We start from the raw sequence: 19,265 nt of genomic DNA, 5'->3' as shown, positions 1-19,265 counted from the left end.
AGGCCGCTGGAGGGCCAGCGCTCTGCCAGAGAGCCAGCGTCTGCACGGAACGGTCTCCACAGGCGATTTCCAAGACCAAGGTGTGTATCCTGTCTTTATTAAAATGCATCGAATAACTGTAGCTAACAAAAAATGGTTTTGCTGGTAAGAAGCGAAAAAGAGAAACAATTCTCCCTCGGGCGGGAGCACGGCCAGACTGAGCTGGGGTCGGGTCATGGAGCTCCTCACCGAGCTCTGTCTGCTCTGCTCCTGCGAGGAGGGTCGAGGGTCGAGGGTCGAGGGTCGGAGGTGGCACTGCTCACACCCCAGCGCCCAGAGGAGTCTGCTCAGAGCTTTACAATCAGGCAGGGCAGAAGCGGGTGGAGCCGGAGACCAGGAAGGGTCCCCTCCCCAAACAAACACGACGAGACACGAGAGGCCGGGCGGATGCGGGTATAAACGGACCTCCCTGGCGAGAGGCACATCGGCGACAGATGTCTCAGAGCGCACACGTCGTCATGGAGACCAGAGCGTTCTGGCTGCTGCTGCTGGTCATGGCCCTGGGGTCCTCGGGCTGGGCTGATGAGTACGTGGGCCTGTGTGAGTACTGCTCTGACTGCCCTGGGCATGGGCTGGGGACAGACCCTGGGACAGGGACTCGGAGGCCCAGAGAGAGGGCACTCGGGCTCCAGAGCTGGGTCAGCTTGACAATTTGCTTCTATCAGGTGCATGGTTTTTCTTGCAATAGCCCTGTATCATGGCCTTCCTGTCCCCGGCCTCAGGCGAGGAAACTGAGGCGTAGAGGGAGTCACCGGAAGCAGGACCTACACTCTCAGGCCGGGGGTCGATCCGGGCTTGAGGCCACGCTGGCCACGCCCTTGCCTTCTTTGCCAGGGGATTTCTAACTGACGAGGCAGGTCCCGCCACCTCACTCCACAGACTCAGGGACACGGGAAAGGCAGAGGAGAAACGGGCTGTTCCAGCACTCACTCACACACACACTCACACCCTGAGGGACGTGCGGTCCTTCTGTGACAGCCTGACCCTGCAGGGACGCGAGGACAGGCAGACGGAGAGCAGCACTCAGCTGCAGTCAGCATGCATCTCCGTGTCTCTGGGGGTCTAGATCTCCCGCTGCACTTCCATTCTAAGAAAAGGGGCACGTTTCTGTCTTTTGAACAAGGAAGAGAGCTCTGTTTCTGGGTCCAGGGGACCCAGACTGGCGTGGGCCCCACAGCTGGGGGTGCCCAGGCCCGGGAAGGCCAGCATGTGAGAGATGCCTGTGCAGGTGGCTTCTCTGTGAAATCCCCTCAGGAAGCCCCTCACCCCGGGCAGAGGCACGGCTGGGGCGTGGGTGGGGAGGGGCAGACGTGCCAAATGAAGCACCAGCAGCTGACCCGGATGTGGTTTACACAGCGCCCAACCAGTGCGTGGTTCCACCCAAGGACAGGGTGGACTGTGGCTACCCTGGAGTCACCCAGAAGCAGTGCAACAACCGAGGCTGCTGCTTTGACTCCAGCATCAGAAACGTGCCCTGGTGCTTTAAGCCTCTGCAGGAGACAGGTGAGGCCGGGGCAGAGGTGTGCAGGGTTTGGGACAGCCAGAGGAACACACTGCAGGTCCCTGGGAAGCCACAGGCCCAGGCCTCAGCAGGACACCCAGCACCGACCCTGTCTCCCGTTCGAGGCCTCATGCCAGGGCTGCTAGTGGCCAGAGGCTGCCCCTTTCCATACAACAGAAAAGCAATACTCTCAAAGAGGTGTTCAAAGTGAAGGTGCTATGTAGAAGGAGCCAGTTTAAAAACTGTCCTAGAGAAAAACGGGAAGTGGGTAGCTTTGGAAGTTGGCCTGACCCTGAAGCCAATCAGCAATCTGGCCACCCAGAGTCCCTTGCATCTGTAAGGTGCTCACAGCAGACAGCAGCTGGGGGTTTGCAGGGTGTGGTGGAGGAGCCCAGTGCAGACAGCAGCTGGTGTGCCATCCTGGCTCACTGGCCCAGGCGCACCCTGTCATGGGTGTGGCTGTCTGCTATCCACCACCTGGCATGCATGCCCAAGTGCCAGCGCACAGTCTGGGAAGGACATACCTGGGCCTGGCACCTTCCTGGAAGGGGTACCCGAGGGAGGCAGCCATGCCCTTTGTCCTGGGGTAGCAGGAGGGAGGCCGGGTCCCAGCTGCTTGGTCCCCAACTGGAGATGGAGGCATGGCCCCCGCTCAGGGCTCCTCTTCCTCGGGCAGAGCAGGAAGAGGGTGGTGAGGGCCAGGACCACAGGGTGCATCGCCAGTGCTCCTCCGGGCTTCCCTGCACCCGTCTCCTGGGAGCACCTCCCCATCATCTTCAGGACTGCCCAGGTCCACCTGCCCCGAGCAGGGTCCCGGGCTGTTCTGAGCCCACCCTGACCCGAAGAAGCCTGGCTGCTCACGGAGCCTCTGCTTTGTCCCCAGAATGCACATTTTGAAGTCCACCTGTGACCACCCTGGATGGACACCCCAGCTCCAGGCGGCTGAGAGCGCCCATCTCTGCTCCTGGCAGGTGTGCTCCTGAGTGGGGTTAGAGTCAAGGCCTCGTGTCCTAAAGAATAAAGACCCCATGTCAGCATGGGACGCGTCTTCATGCCCAGACCCTCTGCCATGACTTTTATTCTCCTGTGTGTGTGTGGGGGGGTGTGTCAAATGACCCCAGGGAGCCCCAACAGGTGCAAGACCCAGCGGCCCACATGACAGGCAAGGACTGGCACCTTCCATGTGACCCCTCCTCTGTAAGCCGAGAAGAAACATCTTGCATCTAAGTTTTAAAAATCACTACTAGCTAGGCGTGGCAGTGCACACCTGTGGTCCAGCACTCTGGGAGGCTGAGACAGAAGGATCAAAAGTCTGAGTCCACCCTGAGCAATTAAGCCAGACCCTAACTCAAAATAAAAAAAGGACTGGGGACATAGCCCAGTGTGAAGGCCCCGGGTTCAATCCCAGTACCACGAAAACAGCAATGACAACAACAACAAAGCCATTGGTGTGTTTCTTGGTGAAGATATCAAACCAAGAACCCCCCTCATAGGCTGGCACTGTATTTATTTGCTCCTTAAATTGAACACTCTTGACACTTTGGGGGGCTTTTATTGTGTCTGCAACGAGTGTCCCCAGAACAGGTGACCTAGGGTCCTGCAGAGCCCTCCACAGGTCCCCCGCGTGTCCACCCCATCCCACTCCCCAGGGTGCTCTGCCCCCACCCACACCCAGGTCCCAGCGCTGCCCAGCTGTGCCACCTGCCAGGCTGCATGACACTGCTCCATGGGGCTCTGCAGGCACACCCCACAGCGGCCCCTTACACTCACAGTGGCCCCCAGAGGTAGGGTTCCCCAGTTTCCTCCCTGGGAAAGAGACCCTGGCTCCCTTAGTGGGAACCCCCCCCACCCCGGTCTTAGAGCTCGAGCTTTGCCACCTTCGTCTGGCAGCTAAGGGGCAATGTCCCTTGGGCAATTACGTCCAAAAGCCCCAATGCAGAGGACCCGGTCTGGAAATCTGAAGCCCCAGGGCCTTTCCAGTGCCCAGCAGGGCCACCTGCAGGCCTGGGGGACCCCCTGGAGCTGTGCCCAGCCCGGCCTCCTCCTGCAGAACCCTGTGGCCCTCCCAGCAGCCTGTCGCTCTGGGCTCCTGAGCTCTGCCTCCCTCTCAGGGTGACCATGCTCAGCCTGTGTGGCACTGAGCATCCCGGGGCGGACTAAGGGTCCCTGCCCTCAGGTGCGGTGGTGGTGTCCACCTTGGGCCGGGGTGGACAGCCGAGTGCAGCTCCCTCCCTCGTCCTCGTCATCGAGAGGCCACCGCTCATGAACTCGAGGCTTGCTTGCTGCCCCGCTGTCCCCACGCTCTGCTCTCTCCTCATGGGCTCTAAACGCCCGCGCTGTGCTCCCTCTCTGTCCCCTGGAGTGGGGACACCGGACACTGTCCACCCCAGACCCACTCGCTGGCCCTGGGGATCGGCTCGGTCCCTCCAGCCCCGAGGTCCCAGCACAGAGGGAACAGGGCTTCCTGCCTCTTCCGCAAGTTTCTCCCGCCCTCCAGCACAGTCGGAGCTGGCCCAGACAGGAAATGCCCAATGCGGAGGCTGCACTGCAGGCCCGGACTCCCCACGGCGCTGCTGTGTCGTCCCCATGGCTTCGAATTCCGGAGCTCGGGCACCTGTGCGTGAGTCTCAGGGGCCACACGCTCGGAGGGGTCGGTGCTGGGAGGAAGTCAGCTCCGGATGCAGGTTGTTTGAGGAGAGCTGGCCCTCGTCCCGCTTCCTTCCCAACACCTGATCCCTGCGCTGCCCCTGCCGCTGCAATGCCACCCGCCCTGCCCTAGGTCCCCAGCACTAGGAGGTAGAGAATCTGTTTGTTGTAAGCGCCCAGCCTTGGGGATTTGGCTAAACACCGGGAAACTGACAGCCAGGCTTCGAGGTTCCCGATGGCCAGGCCGGAAGCAAGCCCAGCCCTAGGGCCCAGACGCCCTCCAGCTGGCCCTGGCCACCCTCCCTCCCCCCTCCCCCACAGTCCCCAGCCCGCCCGCCCTTCTCGGGGCTCCACCCAAACACACAGACCCCCTGTGCTGACTCCTGCCTTGGCGGGGGACGGCAAGTCCCAGCTGATGCCAGGACATTGAGGTGCTGCTGATAGGCGCCCAAGAGCGTCTCCTTATGGTGCTAAGTTGCCCAGGTTGGGTTCGAACTGCTGATCCTCCTGCCACAGCCTCCCAGCGCTCTGGGATTGCGGGTGTGCACCATGACACCAGGCTCGCCTGTGTGCCTAAATAAAGTTTACTTTAACCCTAACCAGACCTCTTTCCCCTGGCGCTCTCGGAAGCAAACCACGTCCACTCACTTCCGGGGTTCAGCTGGGCAGGCCCCGCGCCTCTCGGGGATGAACAGTGCATTACTGGGCCCTTTCCCTCTGTGCTGTCATGGGACTGAGGGAACGGGGTGTTCTCGGCTCTTCCTGCGGCCTGGGGTGTCACTGGGTGCCCTGTCTGCCTCTACTTCCCTTGGGAATTCGGGTGCTTCCTGCCTCCCCCAGCCCCCAACAGCAGCCGAGGCGGCTGTCTCATGGTCCTAAGGGCTCCCAGGGCACCCAGGGCGGGAGGGGAGCAGACACCTGACCAAGCTGCAGCCCATGCGGAATGACACGCAGCGCCCTCTGCTGGCTGCTGAGAGCGGCGGGGGGGGGCGGGGGGTGCTCCCGGGACTGCAGCCTGCAGGGCGGGCCCTCTCGCCTTCCGGATGAAATGAAGACCCCCGAGCTGATCAACCCACCTCCACCTCAGAGAGCCTCCAGCGCCCACCAAACCATTTCCTGGAAGCTCCTCAAGTCACCAGGCAAGTCCAAGCCTGCCACAGGGTCTTCCTACCACCTCCGGGGCCCAGGAAGGGCTGGGCTCCTCTGCAGCCCCTCCCAGCTCTTGCCCGCTCCCTTCCTGGGGTCCCCAGTGGGGTCACTGGCCGCACACACAGGCCATCTCCAAGCTGTTCTGGCTGCCTGGTCCCAGACCCTCTTGGGGGTGGTCAGGCCCCTGGGCCCCAGTCCCTGAGGGCAGGTACACTGCCATGCGGGGTTTGGCAGGCTCCCCGTGTGCCCGCTGGCCTGAGGTGGCCGGGACTGTCCCGTGTCCCACCCGAGCTCACAGTGGCTTCAGATCTGTTGGAGCCCAGAGCCTGGTTGAGGTTTTAGGCCCCGACACAAAGCTGTGTTTGTTGTTCGGGGTGCAGACCACCCACACTGCCCAGGAAGGCACAATGGGCAGAGCAAAGGAAGCCGGCCCTTCTCTCAGAGCTGCAGCCGAGTGCTCACTCCAGAAGCCTTCACGGGTGGCCCGTTCACGTCCGGGCTCCTCCCAGCCCCAGGCCGCACGCTTGCCGACATGTGATGACATGGTATTGCTTTCCTTTCACGTCTCTTTGTTTGCTTTTTTGAGACAGGGTCTTGCTGTGTACCCCAGGCTGACCTTGAACTTCTGGAGCTCCTCCTGCCTCGGCCTTCTGACTACTGGGATTGTAGTTATGCACCACCGAGCCAGACTTTGCAACTCTTACTTTTGTAGGACATTGTGCATATCTTCCTTTAGAGTCTGTGTGTAGTCACACCTAGAAGTCAGTTTCATTTCAGAGTAGTGAAAGGGGTCTTGGGAAATATTTGGTATGAAGAGAGGAGGGGTTGCTGCTGGGGTGGGCCCCTCCCGGGAGGCCCTTCGTCCCCTGCCCAGGCCCTGCAGACGGTCCTGAGAGGAGCCGCCCACCCGCTTCAATCACTGTCTTTCCCCTTCTTTTCTATTCAAACCTGGATCATGTCTTTTGAACTAAAAAAGAAAGATCCCAGGGGCCGGGGATTTAGCTCAGTGGTTCCGCCGCCTGCCCCAAAAGCGCAAGGACCAGAGTTCAATCCCCAGTACCAAAAAAAGAAAAGAAAGATCCCAGACGTCGACCTCCGTGTTCTCTGCCTTTCTGTATAAAGCCCCTCCGTGTCCAGCCCAGAACAGGGAAGGCCAGACGGTGGGAGGCCCAGGCCCTGGCACTGCCTCCCCATCACTGGGCTGCTTCCTCCTTTCTCCGGGGGCCCCCAGAGCTGTTGGGGCCGCAGGTAGAATCCCTATGCTCCCCGCACCATGTGGCCCAGGCCGAGCCTCCCGAGCCGCCCAGGGGACCGGCACTCACCCACTCCTGGGCACAGGGGCAGTGGCAGCACTGACAGCTGGGCTGCTCCTCCCTGGCTGGCCTCCTTCAGGCAATCAGAGCCCAGGAAAGGCTGCCCTGGGCCAGCTCCTTTGTCCCCCCTCCTCCGGGGGAGGGCTTCATTCTGTCCCAGGAAATCCTGGCGCTCACCTGCCCCAAGCTGCAGGTCTTAGACCCCGGCCCAGTCACTGCTTCGCATCTCCCCACCCATGGGTTCTGCTGAGGAGGAGCAACGCTCATCTCCCCGAGAGCGGACTGTCCCTCAGCCCCACCAGGTCCAACCCGAGACACTGCCATCGGGGTTTGCCCGGGAGCCAGCTTTGCTACGCCCCAAGCCTGGCACGCACCCCCCTCCTACCGGGCTGCAAGGACGAGAGCCTCAGTAGGCCTTGGGCAGGAGGACCAGTCACAGGATTGCCCAGGCCCAGTGCCCCTTGGGCCACGCCCCACCTCCTGGCCTGGGCACCTCTAAAACTTACACCCACCAGGGCTCAGGGTGGCTCAGACACCGAGCTGTGACCCCCTGGGTCCCGGATCATTTTGCTATCAAATTCTCTCCTCGCCGACGTGGAAATGACACACACTTCCGGAACTGGCTTGGGCCCCTGCTGCTGTGGACACAGGACTCCCTTGCAGCTTCTCCCCAGTGGCCTGGACGCTGCAGGCTTCTCTCTGGCAGAACTGTTTGCCAGTGCCTAGACCCGTGCCTCTGGTGCTCCGTCCTGGACCCCAACCACCACCCAGGCCCGGGGCAACCCAGAGGAGTCCGCGTTCTCAAGCGCTGGTAGATGGCGTGGGTTTGCTCCCACTATGTCCCAGGAAGACTTCTGCAGTTTGAAGGCGGGCTGCAAGGCCAGAAGGATGTCTGGCAAACGTTCACATTTATTAAAGCATGGCACGATGAGCAAACAACCACAGAAGTGTCCACCGGAAGGGAAGGGTGGCTTGGATTCCAGGAATATTCCAGCAACGGGTGCCGAGCAGCTCTTAGAGCCAGAGTGGGGACCCCACCCTGCGGCTTCCACAGGCGCTTGGCTGTGGGTTGGTGGGCTCTCCCTCGTGGGCAGGGGTGTGACCACACATGGTCTGCAGCCGGCTCCACCGACCCCAGGCAGGTGCTTGGAGCTTGCCCTGCCCGGCTGGGGCCACCCCCTCCCGCACGCACTTCCTCCCCAATTCCCCCAAACCCACCTCAACATCACAAGGGAACCCCAAGCGTCAGGAGGAGCAGAGACCTCGATGCCTCTTCCTCCCAGCAGGGCTGAGAGCCGGTGGGGTGGCTGGAAGCTAAAAGCAGGGAGGAATAGACGTCTGAAAATAATGATGCTTTATTTATGTATATCACGTTTTTCATAAATGGCATCTAATCTCAGAAACCAGCTTCAAATCTGCAAAAACTGCAGGTACAAATCTAAGGAGACCGAGGCAGAAATGGGCAAGGGAGGTGTGGAGGGCGGAGTCTAAGCCCAGGTCCCGGGGTCTGCAAGGCTGGGCGCCCCTTTGGGGACTGAGGGGTCCCAAGCCGACACCGCTGTTGCTCTGCACGTGAGTGTGCATCTGCAGAAAAGTGCTCGGAGTTCTTCTCCACCAGGGAAGCCTCCCGAGGCCTGCTTCCCAAGGGACCACACAGCGTTCCAGACAGACGCCCGGCTGCACATCAGTTAGATATGTTCGCACGCTTGCACGCCAATTACAAAGTTCCTTGCATTGATTTTTGCTTACGAAGGAGTAATAGTTAAACAATTCCTTGCCAGATAAAAGGTAGCAATGCTCCAACTACCCAGTGACCAGGCATCGCCCCAATATGTCTCCAAGGAGTGGAATGAATGGAAAGGGAGGGCAAGAGGCTGCACGGTACCCCATTCTGACACTGGCCCCCACCTCCCCCGGGAGGGAGTGTGGGACTGGAACGGGGCCCTATTCCATTAGGAATGTGGGTGATAGGATGCTTTACTCATATTTTATTTTATTTTTATTGGGAGAGGGTCTTGTTATATAGCTCAGACTGGCTTTGAACTCATTATGTAGCCCAAGCTGGCCTCAAACTCATGGCAATCCTCCTGCCTCAGCCTCCTGGTTGCTGAGGTTACAGGTGTGTGTCACCATGCCTGGCAGATGTTTTACTCCTATTTTAGTCAGCCCAAGAAATTCACAATATTTATGATTAAGCTCAGAAAGTCCGTATCCAAAAGGTCATGGAACATAAAAAATTGTATACAAATCGAATAGCTGTTGGAGTTTCTAGAATATTTTCAGAAAAACCAAACTGAGGGACCATTTGGATTAAGTGGTATCCTGGCATCTCCAGAAGGAATACGGGGTTCTCCACATGCCCTGGGCCTTCCTGCCTTTCCCCTTCAGGGCCTGGTGTGGGTCACCCACAGGAGAGGCTGCATGAAGGGCCCCAGGATGGGTGGTGGCCGGGCGACTCCCTGGAAATGGATGGGCCGCTGTTCCAGGCCCAGCACCCTCTGGGGAGCAAAGTTCTGTCAGAGCTAGGAACATCGCCACCTCCCAGCAGCAGCTGCAAGTCAGGAACCCCGGTGAGTCACCCCCGCACCTCTGCGCTGTGTTCTTGACCAGGGGCCAACATTGCCACTCACAAGGGTGAGCCAAAACGGTGGTGAATGTTTAAATGAAAGAAAACTTCCAATAGTAAAAGACACGGTGCCAAGAACAATGGGAGGGGCCAGGGATGTAGCTCAGTGGCACCACGCCTGCCTGGCAAGCGCAAGGTCCTGGGTTCAATCCCTGGTACCAATAACAATAATAATAATTCCAAATCAATGAGAGAAGTGTGGTTCAAGTGAAGGGCAGCAGTCTGAGTATCTAGAGGGTCTAATGCAATGGGTCTTAGTGCAACAAATTTTTAAAATCTAAACATTCCAAAAATTTTTGATCACCAAGTGCTGATCAACTGGTTATGGCAATTTCTGTCAAAGGAAAACCTGACACTGCGTACTCATGCACTTTAGTCACCGATCTGGCACCATGTGACTCCCAGCTCTTCCCCAAAGTCAAAATGACCAGGAAGGGAAACATTCTGAATGCATTCAGGACATCGAGGCAGCCAGGACAGCGCAGCCAAAGACACTCAGGAGAGAGGGCTCCAGAGCCGCTGCAGGAAGGGGCAAGGAGGATGGGATGGGTGTGTTGGAAGCAAAGAGGAGAATTTTGAGAGGATTCATGGCATTATGTGTTTTACTGTAACAAATTTTTTTTAAATGTAGGCATTCACTGTGTTTGTTGATCACACCTTGTATGGGGCCCTGGAGGTGGGCATCCTGGAGAGGGAGGGGACAGAGGGAAAAGCAAGGTGCCCCATGGAACAGAGCGAGCCCACCCAGGTCCCGGCTCACTGTAAAACCTGGTTGTCCCGGAAAGAGACAGGCCACTGTCTCTGGCTGGCACCAGGGAAGGGCACCCCACGTGCAGCCTAAATGCCAGCTGACCTGGCAAAGCTGAGCCAGTCCCTGAAGCACTGGACACTGAGTTTGATACAGAATATTTTATTAGCAGTCTTCACTGCTGAAGTGTATCTCAGCCTCTACTCACACATTCTGCATCTCCCACGGGCCCTCTGGGCTTTGCTTTACTTTCTGTCCCTTTCCCACTGAGCTGGCTATGACGAGAGGCCCAGTGGGTTTTGCTCACCCCGGTTCCGTCGGCAGCACAGGCACGAAATGAGAAGAGACTCTCTCTCCTTGGGGATGAGGGCAGCAAGGCAGAGGGACCCCACCAAGCAACACCCTGGCGCAGGCCTGCACACATGAACAGACACCTGTGTGCACGTGTGCAAATGCACACACACACATGCACAGCAGAAGCTGGCCAGTGGCTGTGCTGGGAAGTTGAGCCCAGGCAGGGGTAGGATGCCCTCTCCGTGGCAGGGCGAGGTCAGCCCCAAGTGGTGACCTCTCCCTTGAGCTGGGTGTGGTGCGGACACCTCCCCGCTCCGCCTGCGCCTGCTGGTAACCCCCCCCCCTCCAGCTCCAGGCCTGGGCACACTGTTGCATGGCTCCTCGCCTCAGCATCCTGCACCTGCCAGGAGAGGACAGCCAAGCGGCCATGTGCTGGGGCCAAGCCCAGAGCCCCCACCTGCCCGGGTCGACAGCCAGGCAACCCAGCACCCGGTCCTCCGGGAGGAGCCTGCTTCCGCTCCGCACCTGGGCTGGGAGAACACCCTTTCACTGGGCTTCTAGATGAGCTTTGACCTGGAAGCTCTGTGTTCCATTTCCTGATCCTGAAGCTGGGCCCCCAAGGTGAAGGATTCGGATTTGGGGCCACAGAGCCCTGGTGGTACAAGGCTCAAGTATGGCTCCCCACCCCGGCGACCTCTGGGAGCTTAATTCTCTCTGTGGAATTGGGCAGAGGAGGAGAGACGAGGCAGCACATGCTGGGTGTGGGAGCAAAGAGGAGGCTCCCTGGGCAGGAGCCCGTGCACCCCCTTTCTCCTCCAGCAAGTTTCCTTGGAGCACACCCCCTGGACTGCAGTGCCCTCCACTGACACTGGGGGGCGCACGTCCACCCGGCTTTCACGCTTCCTTTCAGTGGAGGAGAAAGGTGTATGTGGCCCTTACAGTCAGAGGCCCCTGAGGCGTCAGATCTGGGGAGTCTGGGCTGCAATCCCAGCGGAGGGAACAGAGCTCACCACCCGCCTCTTCCCACGATGATTCAGAAATCATCCTGGATGGCTGCGTGGACGCTTAGGTCCCAGGAGTAAGGGTCCTACCAAACCAGAGCACAAGCAAGGAGCGGCCCAGAAAGCCAGATGACAGCCTGTGAGCCCTGGAAGCAGAGGGAGCCGGGGAGCTGCACCCAGGCCTTGTGGACAGGGGAAGAGGACCAGGGTCACACCCTGTCACGCCAGCCAGGCCTCCTGAGGACCCCGCACAGGGGCCACCTCCTCCCTGTCCCCTGCTCTCCGAGTCCTTTAAAAACCGATCCTGTGTCGCCCTGTCCAGGCCACCGGCCCTCCTGTCCCACGACGGGTCTTTTGGGGATTCTGGCCAGACCCTCACTTACACAGGGTGGGAATAACTGCTCCTGGTGGAGAGTGGGCTGCAGGGAGTGCGGAGTCCTAGGGAAAGGTTTCCTCAAGGGCTGGGGTGCTTGTGGAGCCCGGATGTGCACATGGGGGAACCGCACTGTTTCTGACATGGGTGCGAGGGGACGCTGTCTTTGGGATAGCCCCGTGGCCCCACCGGGCACAGTACCTGGGAGGTCAGACCCTCCTTGAGGTCACAGACCACAGCCCCACAACACCAAGCCACACAGGAAAGGCTAGGGGACAGGCTTCTCCCGGTACCGACCTCAATCAAGGACTTCTCTTTGCCCTTCCTGTGTATTTCTCTAGCAACTGCTAAGCAGACCTTCCATGCACATGGCAATTACACTCGAAATTAAATCAAGACTTTATTTATAAAGGCTAAGTTGGACCCTGGTTAAAAACTGAATCTAAGGCAACCCTCTATTTGTATAGAACAAGCAAGCTTAATAGTACAGCTTAATATAGATTTCAACTGTGTTTGCTAAAAAAAAGATCTAGAAGTGAAAAAAAATAAGAAATCTCTAAGTGTTTTTAAAGCCAAATCCACAGAGACAGGCAACTCTGGACCCTTTCCATTCTCTATATGAGTAGGAAATGAAGGCTTCGGGAATCTCTCAGCCTTTCAGACCTGAACAGGACCTTGAGCATGATCTAGCACAATTATTTACAGATGAGAAAACTGTGGCTCAAGGGAAGTTAGCTGACCTGTCACTAAGGGAAGCCTTTCAAGGGCCACCCTGATGCGAGGGTCCCGGCACCCTGGAAGGAGAAGGTGACTCTGTCTTCCTAATGGGGACCTTGTGGCCAAACCCACCCTGTCCAGCCGGCCCAGGTCCCTCCAGCTCCAGCTGCCCCAAGGCTCCAGGGTCCCACCCCAAACTTCCCCCAGCTCAGCTTCCCAGGTACAGTGGAGGTAGTCCATGTGATAGATGAGGAAAGAAAATATTCTTTAAAAATCAACTGGGCTGACCTGCATGATATTTTTTTAGGCAAAATGAAGGTGGTCAGAAATTTGGGAAGAAATCATCTTTTGCTTAAAATAAGAAGCAGATGGGAAAGGAAATGCCACAGAAGAGTTCGCCAGTTTCATCTGAGAACTGTTTGTGTGACACTCAGGGATCCTGCAGCACAGCCACTGTCCCCACCCAGAGCCTGCATCTGACTGTTCACAGGTCCTACCCAGAAAGGAGGCCGCGGTGGGTGGGTTGCAGGCAGGCGGGCAGGCGGGTCCAACTCCCCTGTCTCTCAACACAGTCAGTTATTTACCCTGAACACGTCCCTCACTAATGCTAAAGATACACTTCCTAAAATGAATAAAATTTATCAACTTTTGGCTCTGAAAGTGACTTCGTCAGAAAAGAGACAAATCTTAGAAAACCAGGAGAAAGAAGTCATAAAACGGACCCCTCCTTGCTGGGCCTTCTGCCCCCCACGGCCTGGACTCCCCAGGTGACCCACAGAGAAGCTGTCCTGGCTCCCCATCCAGACTATGTCACCTCCACAGCAGGACAAAATTGGCGGGGAAGGCCTCTTGTCACCAGCTTGTTGCAATGTTAAAATTCTGCCCCAGTTTTTCGGTGTTTTAAATCCTTCATGTAAAAACAAAACCCTTCTACATCTTCCTAGTTAAAGCTAGAAAAGGTAGTGCGAGAATATCCAACCCCGGCGGGCTGAGCTGAGAAGCCGAAGGCCGGGCACCACCCCCCGCGCCCAGGCGGCTCCCAGGGTGGGGTCGGAGGAGTCCACTTGGGGACACCCTCGGCCACCACATCTTAACGCTCCTCCTTCCAGGTGTCAGACGTTTTACCTCTCTGCCCGGACTTTGTACTTCAGGACAAAATAGGCAATGAGGCGCAGGGAAATGAAGAAAATCCCCAGCACGATGAAGTCCAGGTAGAGCTTGGCGTTCTCCACGTCCAGCTCCCGCAGGATGGCCTCCGACTTTTGGAAGTGGCACGTCTCGTCGATGTCACAGTGCAGGTCTTCTCGGTCCAGGCCATAGATGGAGAGGATGACACCCTCGAAGCCGTACCTAGGGGGATGGACAGCGCTGCGCGTGAGAGGACCGTCTGCAGAATGCCAGGCTGCCGCCACCACTGATGCTCGGCCGGCCTCTTCCTGCCTGCTGGGTCTGGATCTAGATGTCCCCCACCCTCCTGGGCTCTAGGGGCAGCCTTGGGAGGTGACTGGACAGCAAGGCTCACAGCTGACCGCTCTTAGGAGGTGAAGCCTGGGCAGAGGAGGCAGTCCTGGGGGTCTGGCCCAGAAGGGTCCCTCTCCCTCCTGGGCTCCTTTCTCTCTCTGCTTCCTGTCCTCCATGCAGTGAGCAGCTCTCCTTCACTAGGCCCCGCTGCCTTGGAGCCAGATGACCATGGACTGAAATGTCTGAAACCATGAGCCAAACAAACCTCTCCTTTAGGTAGTGAGTATCGGGCATGGTGTCCCAGCGACGAGGGAAGGGACTAAGACAGAGCCAAAGAGCTTCCTGTCCTGAACACTTCCTTACCTCTCGACATCTTCCTAGGACAGTGGTGGTGAGCCTATGGCAGGCAGACCACAGCAGGCACAAAGAGCCCTCTCTGTCGGCCCAAGAGCCAAGTCACCCAGCAGCTGGGCATCAGACGACTAAAATTTTTCTTAACTAAAACCTCAGTTCAGGATTCAGGTTTAATTGCAGTGTTGGCACTGTGTGACAAGTAAGTGCAGTCTGGGCTGCAGTTTGGGCACTCGACCTCTAAGAGGTTCGCCGTCACTGTCCTAAGATGAGCACACACAATGCTCCGATGTTTTTTTCCAATTTTGTTTCTTCTAGAGCCCCAAGCAAAAACACAAAATGGAGCCAACAGCAGGTGTCTATTCAGTGGAGAAGCGAATTGAAAAACACTTGGATGCCTTCCATGGCTCCATCCTCCCAACAGCTGGAAGGAGCAGTGGGCGGATGCCCTGGCAGCACATGGAGTGTTTAAATAAAGGACTGTCAGCATCTACCCTGCTGTTCCCACCTCGCCGCGGCTCAGCCAAAACACCGATTTTCAGCAGGAAGACATGGGTCTGGTTTCTCGGTGCTGGTGGGTGCATGGACTGTCGTAGCCAGGACCAGGGGCTCAGTTCCCCCTTTGCTCGCCTGCACAATCCACCTGGGCCTCAAGTGACATCCAGGGAAGCAGCACTTGTCCCAGCATGTGTGTCTCGGGGCGGGGAGGGTCAGTGTGCAGAGAGACTTTCAGCCTGGAGCTCGAGGGCCTGGGCACTAGAATATCCTGCATATTCAAGGACACTGAGACGTTTAAGAGCTGCTTGTTTCCCATCAGATTTCCTATTCAAGCTTCACAAAGAATCAGGGTCTTGTTACAGCATATTCCACGTGAAATATGGAAACTCTGCCGTGTCGGGCAGCCCGGGACACCACTCCCGGTGACGGTGGGTACACAAAATCGGGGAGAAAATGAAAGGCGGCAACACCTCTAGCCCGGGGTCCACCCTAGCTGGCCGCTGGGTGTTGGCTGGTGCACGCCTGGTCCCTCAGCAGTGCGCCCCGCCCCGCCTCCGCTGGCCCCCACCTGACGTAGGAGATGTAGGACATCCACTGCAGGTACGTGGGGATGGTGTCGAAGCTGACGAAGAACCCGGAGAAGAGCAGGACCGGGATGGCTGTCACGGGACCCACGAATGTCGCCACCTGGGGAGAGACCTTGTTGGGGGCGGTCCCAGGCACCCTCTGCTCAGGTGGCCCTGGGGACAGGCATCGTCCCGGAGAGACAAGTCCCAGAGGGTCAGAGCTCTCAAGGCTGACCAGGAGCAACCATAAGAGCCTCGGGGGACCAGCCGCGGAGGGGCAGCACCACCCAGCACCTGACAATGGGGTGGCGCCCCCAGTCTGATGGCTCCACCCAACCTGCTGTGACACCGGCAGTCCCGGAGCCCCTAAGAGCACATCCTCCCTGGGGCCTGTGCTGCCCGGACAGAGGGGCAGCACATGGCACACGACAGGCAGAGCCCACGGCTTCCCAAGCGGCACCACGGGGTAGGGAGTGAACTGGGGTTGGACGGCCACGGCCACGCACTGTTCCTGACTACAGGGCGCCACCCACGAGGCCCTGCGTGTGGGTCCGTGGGGTGTGTATGGTGTATGGTGCATCTGGCGTGTGACGCGTGTGGCTTGTGATGTGCAGTGTCCGGCATGGGTATGTGTGTACATGGGTGTGGTTCGGGGGATGTGCACGTGCTCATAGTGGGTGCTTGCAGCAGGAGCTGTCTGCACAGGTGGGGGCCGTCTCGGGACGCAGCTGCTGTGGGTTCGAGTGGGGCTGAGGCTCCGTCCTGGGGTGGCACTGGGTCCTGCAGTCAGGGGCATGGCGGGTGGGGCCGCTTGTGCCAGGCAGCAGGGGTCTCCAAGTGGCTGCGCCAGCACCAGGCCAGCAGGAGAGGACGGTGGGGGGATGAGGCCAGGGGACCTGGGAGGGGTCAGCAGCGGGCACGAAGGAAACACCTCACCTCCCAGCAGGGTCTGACCTTGCCACGGGGCTGCCAGACCCCTCCAGGAGGGGCCCATGGACCCCGCAGCAACAAGCAGTGCCCAAGTGGGAGTCCGGAGGAGGGACAGGGACAGAGACCCGGGCTCTTCCCACCCACAAGGACACACAGGCTGCACACCAGGCGGCCGGCTCCGGGTGGACGCCTGCCGAGAGCTGAAGGGCGTGGCCCCAGTGTGGGTTCTCGGGGGGCCTCGGGTGTGCACAACCTGCCCCCAAGTTCCAGTCTGGGTACTTTTTTTTTCCTAGTACTTCGGATTGAATCCAGGCCCTTCTCACTAAGCTACAACCCCAGTCCTTTTTTTAAGAGTTTTGTTTTTTTTTTTGAGACAGGGTTTAAATTGCTCAGTTGCCCCAGGCTGGGCTTGAACTTGTGATCCGCCTGCATCAGCCTCCCAGAGCACCAGAGTTACAGGTGCGCACAGCCTTGCCTGGGGACTGGTTTGGTTTCGAAGGACTGAACTGACCTAAGCCCCAGGCATGGAGCAACCGCAGAGACTCCTGGGCTGGGCAGGCTGGGGTGGGGGTGGGGCTGGGCTTCAGGACTCCAAGGGGACCCAAGAGGAGCAGGCACACGCAATGGGAGGCGTCAAGGGGTGGCTGGTGGACCCCACGCATGGGGACACGGAGAGGCGCCGGCACAGGAGAGCTGCTGCAAGACGCAGTCCCGGGCAGGACGCCGGGCAGCTGAGCGGTGAGCGATGCCGGGCTCCCCCTAGCACCGTGTAACAGCGCGATCCCGACCCCTGGCACCAGCCGGGGCCGAACCCCCTCTCCCCCGAAGTCCATGGGCCAAGGCAGGAGGGGGTGCCGAGCCCCGCCCAGGCGGCCAGTGCCCGTGGGCGCCACGCACCTGCAGGGATGTGGAGGCGGCGCCAATCAGCAGACCCAGAGACTGCGCCACCAGCGAGGTCATGGTGCCCAGCGCCGCGAAGAGGACGAAGCGGACGGCGTCACACGGCTGTGACGTCATCCAGTACACGATGCTGCAGTAGGCCACGGGGAACAGGATCTGGGGGTGCAGAGCCGTCACCCGCTGGCCCTAGCAGGCCCCTCTGCGGAGCCCCCACCGCCCTGGAAACGCGGGCCCACGCACCTGGAAGGGGACGTCGGCCATGGTCTTGGCCAGGTAGTAGGCCTTCAGGCTGTACCAGTAGTTCAGGTGCTCTCTGAGGAAGACGCTCATCTCCAGGGGGACTGGGGAGAGCGAGGGGCAGGAAGAGGGTCAGGGACGCCAGCCAGCGCACCACACACCTTGCCTTCTCGAGCTGTGAGTTGCCAGGTTCCAGCCTGCACTGTGGAGGGCTCTCAGAGTACTGAGAGTTTGAATGAAAAGAGGGCCTGTTTCCTCTTCTGATAAGAATCTGGGAAGCTGAGCCTGGTGCTGCACCTGTAACCCCAACCCTCTGGGAGGCTGAGGCAGGAGGATGTAAAGTTCCAGCCCAGGCCAGCCCAGACAATTTAGTGCCTTAGTGAGACCTTGTCTCAAAGTAAATTTAAAAAAATAAGGGGCTGGGGATGTAGCTTAGTTCAAAGACGCTGGGTTCAATTCCCAGTACTGAAAAAATAAAGACCAAACAAAACAAAAAAACCCAAAAAGACAAAGACCTGAGCACAGACAACCAGGATTGCTGGGAGATGGATGGTGGGGTTCATGTGTGCCCCAGGCTGGCCGGCCCGGCTTCCAGGTAGCGTGTGAGCAGCAGGATTGAGGGGCCGCTGCTGGGAAGCCCTTAGAAACCGCCCCTCCGCCAGCCCTGCCTCCCCACAGTTTTCCGTTCGAGGCTCACTCCTTCGGCGCAGGCATGGCATTTCCCCACCAAATACAGCGAAGCCTGCTCTGTCATGGAACACGTGTGACTGATGGAACTGGAAGCCCAGCCTGGCCCGGCACACGCGGCCACTCACAGGTCAGCACGGTGGGCATGAGCGCGGCGAACATGAGGAACAGCATGGAGAAGAAGAGGAAGCCCGAGTTGCTCAGGACCTTCTTGGCCTCGTTCCCGATGCCCAAGTAGAGCAGGCCGATGAGGAGGCCGATGCCGATGTGTGAGGTGACGCGCAGGTGCGTGAGGACCTGGACACAGCAAGGCCCTGAGTCCCATCCCTGCGACCTCAGGCTCGGGCTCCGAGGGCGCTTACACGGACGCACCGTGCACACACGCACTCGCACGCACGCACGCACACAAACACCTGTGTGTGCATAGCTCGCTCTTGCCGCTGTTAAATCCACAGCCGTTGCTGTCTTTCTTTGGATTGTCCCCAAAACTGGCCCCTGAGGAGGGGTCCCCAGAACGGGGGAAGGCGGGGACCGGTGCCTCGGAGGCTACACCCAGGGCTCTGGCACAGGTCGGGGGAGCCCTTAAGTGAGCCGTGGGTCCCAGAGCCCACACTGGACACGGGCGCCCCCGGCCAGGCGCCGGCTGTGCACTTCCGCGGCGGCATCATCAGGGGACCCCGGCACCGCTGTCTGAAGGGCTTGGGCTGCGTCCCAGCCAGGAGCTGTCCCTCTATCCCAGCCCGGCCAAGCCCAGCCCTGGCTCAACACTGCCACATCGGGGTGCTGCTCCCCTCCGCCAGCGGCCACGGCTTACCGAGTCCCGCATGATGCTGAGGAAGGTCCTCTTGAAGAGGATGCAGAACTGGGTGAGGCAGCTGGCGGAGAAGCTGTGGCAGCCTTCCGTGGAGGCGGAGTCCTGGCCACAAGAGAGGGTGGTGAGGCTCCTGCCGGCGTCCTCCTCCCGCCAGGGGCCCTGGGTCTGCATTACCTTTCTGAGCCCCTTTAATGCCTTTGCCTGCTTTACCTCTTCGGAGGGCCGGTGCCAAAGGAAAGGGTTCACTTCGGCCTCGCGCCCCAGCTCTCTCTTGTAGTCGGCGTCGCACCTGCCCTCCCGCACGGCTCGCACCAGGCGGCTGTTCTGATCGCCGTACTCGCCCGAGGCCACCTCCATGACTGCAGGACGGAGGCGCTGTCAGCCGGCATCGATGGGCAAAGCCGCATCACAGGC

General features: G+C 59.2%; 2 protein-coding genes across 10 annotated transcripts in view; one reads left to right on the top strand and one right to left on the bottom strand.

The window, feature by feature from the left end:
* Window positions 1-400: 400 nt before the first annotated feature.
* Tff3 (trefoil factor 3) lies at window positions 401-2,593 on the top strand. Its single transcript, XM_004842443.3, has 3 exons — window positions 401-579; window positions 1,396-1,542; window positions 2,424-2,593. Exons 1-3 carry the CDS (start codon window positions 474-476, stop codon window positions 2,435-2,437), a joined length of 267 nt encoding a protein of 88 aa, XP_004842500.1. The 5' UTR covers window positions 401-473; the 3' UTR covers window positions 2,438-2,593.
* A 4,684-nt stretch (window positions 2,594-7,277) lies between these two features.
* Abcg1 (ATP binding cassette subfamily G member 1) overlaps window positions 7,278-19,265 on the bottom strand; it is a 51,625-nt gene continuing 39,637 nt past the window's right edge. For 2 of the 9 annotated variants that reach the window (XM_004842445.3, XM_087211422.1), the window contains exons 9-15: window positions 19,026-19,210; window positions 18,852-18,953; window positions 18,166-18,334; window positions 17,354-17,454; window positions 17,111-17,269; window positions 15,286-15,404; window positions 12,078-13,757 (exon numbers count right to left, since the gene is read on the bottom strand). In XM_004842445.3, the coding sequence (XP_004842502.1) occupies window positions 13,529-13,757; window positions 15,286-15,404; window positions 17,111-17,269; window positions 17,354-17,454; window positions 18,166-18,334; window positions 18,852-18,953; window positions 19,026-19,210 (1,064 nt within the window). In that variant the 3' untranslated portion in view covers window positions 12,078-13,528. Of the gene's footprint in view, window positions 7,963-12,077; window positions 13,758-15,285; window positions 15,405-17,110; window positions 17,270-17,353; window positions 17,455-18,165; window positions 18,335-18,851; window positions 18,954-19,025; window positions 19,211-19,265 lie in introns of those variants that run through there. The other 7 variants (XM_004842446.3, XM_087211424.1, XM_021256336.2 and 4 more) reach the window with 6 other exon arrangements.

The sequence above is a fragment of the Heterocephalus glaber genome, unplaced genomic scaffold (assembly GCF_053883595.1).
Source record: "Heterocephalus glaber isolate CG9 unplaced genomic scaffold, H.glaber_assembly_v1.0 deba00000122, whole genome shotgun sequence".
NCBI lineage: Eukaryota > Metazoa > Chordata > Mammalia > Rodentia > Bathyergidae > Heterocephalus > Heterocephalus glaber.
Note: the sequence above shows the minus strand (reverse complement) of the source record. Positions and strands in the feature narration are given on the sequence as shown.

What these genes read in the sequence shown, in the direction of transcription:
- Tff3 (XM_004842443.3), top strand. Translation starts at nt 474, where the DNA reads ATGTCTCAGAGCGCACACGTCGTCATGGAGACCAGAGCGTTCTGGCTG. An exon ending in TGATGAGTACGTGGGCCTGT is followed by an intron (nt 580 to 1,395) that starts GTGAGTACTGCT and finishes TGGTTTACACAG; the next exon opens with CGCCCAACCAGTGCGTGGTT.